The sequence below is a fragment of the Triticum aestivum genome, chromosome 2B (assembly GCF_018294505.1).
Source record: "Triticum aestivum cultivar Chinese Spring chromosome 2B, IWGSC CS RefSeq v2.1, whole genome shotgun sequence".
Taxonomy (NCBI): Eukaryota; Viridiplantae; Streptophyta; class Magnoliopsida; order Poales; family Poaceae; genus Triticum; species Triticum aestivum.
In genome coordinates, this window is record NC_057798.1 from 203,278,124 (window position 1) to 203,282,947 (window position 4,824).

Here is a 4,824-nt window from a genome sequence, read left to right on the forward strand (position 1 = left end):
CTGAACCATACCAAAGGAAGGCCCTCTCAACCTTGTTGAGATTAAGTGTGCCATGCGGCACAATGAGAGACGCGATGGAGAAGACAGCTTGAGAGGTGATGATTGATCTGATAAGGGCAGTGCGTCCAACGGTTGTGATGGTTTGTCCCTCCCAAGTTACCAATTTCCCGGCCGCCTTGTCTTCAAGATATTGAAAGTCGACTTTCCGAAGCTGCCTTACCGAGAGCGGGAGGCCCAAATATTTTATTGGGAACATGGCGCGGGTCGTCGGAATGCTATTCAGCATATGCCCCAGCGGAAGATGATTGCAACGAATGGGCACCACCGCGAGCTCTTGTGGAAGTTGGTGCATAGGCCTGTCACCTCGCCGAAGCCCCTTAGGATGACTGAGGTTGTCAATGTCCCTCTTAATTGGGGCCATGCAGATGACCACGCCGTCCGTATAGAGGGAGATTCTCATCATGACGCCGCGCCGGCGTATCTTGTGTAAGATGCCCTTACGATTTGCGATGTCGAGGATTTGTTGAAGGGGGTCGATTGCGTGGACGAACAACAACGATGATATCGGGTCCCCTTGACGAAACGTGCGGCCATGCTTGATCGGGTGGCCCAGAAGCCCATTAAGGAGGATGCATGAAGAGGATGATCAAAGAAGACCGGCGATCCAATTCCGGGATTTGCAAGGCAACCCCTTGCGTTGTACTCCCTCCGTTCGCAAATATAACTCTTTCTACAGATTCCACTATAGACTACATACAGAGCAAAATGAGTACACTCTAAAATATGTTTATATACATCTATATGTAGTTTGTAGTGAAATCTCTAAAAAGACTTATGTTTAGGAACGGAAGGAGTAGTAAGTCAAGGATGTATCCCTAGTTGATCGAGTCGAATGCTTTTCTAATGTCGAGCTTGAAGAGGAGGGTGGAAATCTTGCGATTGTGCAACCGGCGCGCGAAATTGCGAACAAATATGAACTTGTCATGGATCCTCCTCTTCTTTATGAAAGCACTTTGGGTTTTGGAGACGAGTGCATCCATGTGGGGGGCAAGCCTCAAGGAAAAAAAATCGACTGCACATCTTTCCTTTCAAAGAAGATTGCCGATTGCTCAACCAGCGGCCTACCAGCACATGAAGAGCAAGAACTGGCTGCAAATTACTAGTCTACCTCGTCAAGAATGAGAAGTGCTGCTCACATAACACGTTGCAACCTTCAAGGCTTCAGCTAAACAACTTCATATTACATTGGCTACAGCCTAGAAGGCGCACCCCAAAGCTGATGCTACAACAGACCTTATAAACCCAAATGGAAGAAGACAATAACAAAATGCTACAGTAGTTCTAAGATAGTCTTGTACCCAAATTGAAACTAAAACACCATACGACAGGCCCTTCCAAACTTGTAAAACTTAGCAGAGTAGTACTAATAGTAATAACTGAACAAAACGGCGCATCTTCAGACTCCAAAAACTATCCATCTTCGATCCTTGGGCAGGCACATCCACACGCGCGCGACGAAGCTAAGCCGAGGGGCACTGACGAAAACGCGTTCATTAGCGCGCCCAAATCAAGCCGAAACTTGAGAATGAATAGAACAGACGGACACAGCGCAAAGACTCACCGGAACCAGGATCACGTACAGCTTGAGCGCTACCTCCACGAAGCACGCGACGGCGCCCACCGCGTAGTAGCGCCGATCCGCCAGCGTCGGCGACAGAGCGGCCTCCCTCGCCAGAAGACGGCCCAGGTTGATCTGGGAGAGCACGCAGATCATCAGGCAGTAGTTGCTGTCGAAGAAGCAGGCGCGGAGGCAGGCGCAGGCACAGTCGTCCGGCGTCATGGAGACAGTCGACACCGTGAGCAGCAGCACCATGGCCATCACGGGCACTGCTATCTTGAGGATCACGGTCTGCAGATTGCGGGCTTCAAAGTTGACATAAGAAACAAGAAGATGAGCAAATCTTGGTGACATGACAGGGAAATAGCAGAGCGAGATCATCAGGAAACAAGAAACAAGAAGATGAGCAAATCTTGGTGGCATGACAGGGAAATAGCAGAGCGAGATCGTCAAGGCGAAACTTCGCGAGTTGCCACTAGCCGGACAAAAAAAGACCTAGAAACCCCAATTGAACCTTTGCCATGGAAAATCAGCGGGAATGCGACAAGTTTTCAACTTATCCGAAGATTCCGAACGCGGAAGATCACCAAAAAGGAAACAAGATTGCTCTGCCGCGAGGAAGACGGAGAAACAGAAACCAAGAAAGAACATTCATCCGGAGATCTTGAGCACATATTTCCACCAGAACAAACTACCAACAGGAAAAAAAAAAGGACGATTAATCAAGAGGGATGGATCATAGATGCTTGCATACCATCCATCTCTCTAGCACCACTCTTTTCCCTGACCACGGAGAGCTTTCTCTTTGGAGATATTGGCGGGGCTCTCGACGAAACAGCGATGGAGCTCTCTGGAACGAAATTGCCGTGGGGTTGGCGCCTACAATATATGCAGCATACGCGGTGAGCAGGAGGCACGCGGTCGTGGCTTGGTCTCCACATTGGTCAAGATGGTATACGGACAGGTAGCTGCATTTTCAGTCGGGGGGGGGGGGGGGGGGGGGGGGGGGAGCAGCAGAGCAGCCTTTTCAGGTTTCCATTTCGTCATTTCAGAGCTCAATTGCCACCTCTTTCTTTTCTCGTTTCATCACCTGGTTTTGCTTTTTCCAAATCACACATGACGATCCGCACTTCCTCACAAACGACATTGGTTCACTTTAACGTCCACGAAACAGACACACTGATTTGAAATGGTTTGAACAGACGATAGGACCGAAAGAGAGTATCGCCCCCCTTGGTGCGAAACCGCCGGTGGCAGGGAAATTATTTCTGAAATTTATAGCGTCGAATTATCGGGTAGCGGAAACCTTGGCTTGGCGCTGGAGAGGCAAATCGTGTAGCTGCTGCCTATGTAGCCAGGCGCCAGCAAGCGGAGGAGGGGTCAGGGGTGGTCAAGTCGTCGAGATGCTCTGTCTGTCTCCGTGGCAGGAGGGCAGGATCAACCCAGCTTTTCCAGTTTCCAGTTTTCCTTTCTGAACCATCTCCTTTTTCTCCTTTTCTTTTCTGAATGGAGCAAGTCCAAATGGTTTACTTTTACTTGCATTCAATTTTTTTACTGTTTTGTTAGGGAAGCAGAATTGGTTTGGTATGGTAACTCCAGAGTAAAAGCGTTGGGATTGCACGGAAGAAAATCAAGTGCGGCGGAAGAGAAGATTCACTGGGGTTTAACGATACAACCAGAGAGTACAGGTTACAGTCTAAAGGAACTGATACAAAGTGGTTAAAGAAAAGATCAGGTTGATTGCACAGTGAAACGACCTACGCGCACTTGAAGATGTGGTTGCAAACTACTGCCGCGTCAAGAATAAGAAATGTTGCTCACGGAATAGCCTCACTGGCTTCAACTAAACAAATTCAAATCCAGACTACAGCCACACCAAAGCTGCTGTGGCAAATTGAAACTAAAACACCTTAAGACAGGCCCCTTCCAAACTTGTACTAGCTTAGCAGAGTAGGAACTACACAAAACGGCACATCTCCAGACTAAGAAATGATCAATCTTCGATCCTTTGGCAGGCACATCCACCCGAGCGCGGCGTACCTAAACAGTGAACACCATCCTCCACCCCCGCCGGGCACTGACAGAAACGGCGAGTGCAAGTTAATCAGACTGAAACTTGAGAAAGAACAGCCGGAGACGGACGCAGCACAAAGACTCACCAGCACCAGGATCATGTACAGCTTGAGCGCGAGCTCCAGGCAGCACGCGACGGCGCTCACCGCGTAGCACCGCCGGGCCGCCGTCGTCCGCGCCCGAACAGCCTCCCTCGCCAGAAGGCGGCCCAGGTTGATCTGGGAGAGCACGCAGATCATCATGAAGAAGGCGCGGAGCCGGCCACGGCCGTCGGGCGCCGTGGAAACAGCCGCCGCCGTGAGCAGCAGCACCATGGCCAGAGCTGTCACAGCGATCTTGACCATCTGGATAGGAGAGCGCGCAGAGTCAGACAGAGAAACCGAACGAACGCAAGAACACGTCGGGACTCGGGAGAAATAAGTGCATGCAGAGGAACTCGAGATCGATGGTGGATGTGCATGTAGGAGTTTTTATTTTTAATTTACCTTGTTCTTCCTCGCTCCTGCAGCTCCATCGGCACCAAGCAGACCGCGGCCTTCAAAGTTCAGAGAAGAAACAAGAAGATCAGATCTTGGTAACAAGAGGAAGTGGCAGAGCAAGATCATAAGGTGGCACTTGCCAGTAGTGAGTGACTAGTTGAACAAATAACGCCAGGAAAACTCCAATTAATCTTTTGAAACTCTACCCAGAGCCAAATTACCTCCAAGAAAGACAATGTGCTCCGGCAAGAGGAAGACGGAGAAAAAGAAAATGCAAGAACATTCATCGGGAAATCAAAAACCTTTGGCACAAATTTTCACCAAAATAATATGCCCAGCAAACTATCAACAGCAAAGCCCGACACTGACTAATTAGGAGGATGCATACCAGGCATCTCGCTAGCACCACTCTTTTCCCTGACCACGGAGAGTTTTGGAGACACTGATGGAGCTATATGGAAGAACTGCCATGGATTTGGCGTCTAGTTATATGCAGCGTAGAGGTGAGAAGGAGGAGGAGGTACACGGTCGTGGCTTGGTCTCCACATCGGTCAAGGTTGGCAATATTTTCTGTCGGGGGCAGTAGGAGACAGTGCTTTCTCAGAATTCAGTTTCTTCGTTTCAGAGATCGTACTTGTAGGTGTTCTTGTTTTT

The 4,824-nt window shown here is 49.5% G+C and overlaps 2 protein-coding genes across 2 annotated transcripts; both read right to left on the reverse strand.

The window, feature by feature from the left end:
* Positions 1-1,225: 1,225 nt before the first annotated feature.
* On the reverse strand, positions 1,226-2,559 carry LOC123039165 (uncharacterized). Its single transcript, XM_044462437.1, has 3 exons — positions 2,373-2,559; positions 1,622-1,923; positions 1,226-1,535 (listed from the first exon to the last, which is right to left on the reverse strand). The coding sequence occupies exons 1-3, from the start codon at positions 2,557-2,559 to the stop codon at positions 1,521-1,523; spliced, it is 504 nt and encodes a 167-aa protein (XP_044318372.1). The 3' UTR covers positions 1,226-1,520.
* Positions 2,560-3,270: 711 nt separating this feature from the next.
* On the reverse strand, positions 3,271-4,620 carry LOC123041063 (uncharacterized). The gene is made up of 4 exons (XM_044463764.1): positions 4,559-4,620; positions 4,177-4,226; positions 3,778-4,035; positions 3,271-3,695 (listed from the first exon to the last, which is right to left on the reverse strand). The coding sequence occupies exons 1-4, from the start codon at positions 4,563-4,565 to the stop codon at positions 3,612-3,614; spliced, it is 399 nt and encodes a 132-aa protein (XP_044319699.1). The 5' UTR covers positions 4,566-4,620; the 3' UTR covers positions 3,271-3,611.
* Between the last annotated feature and the right edge of the window lie 204 nt (positions 4,621-4,824).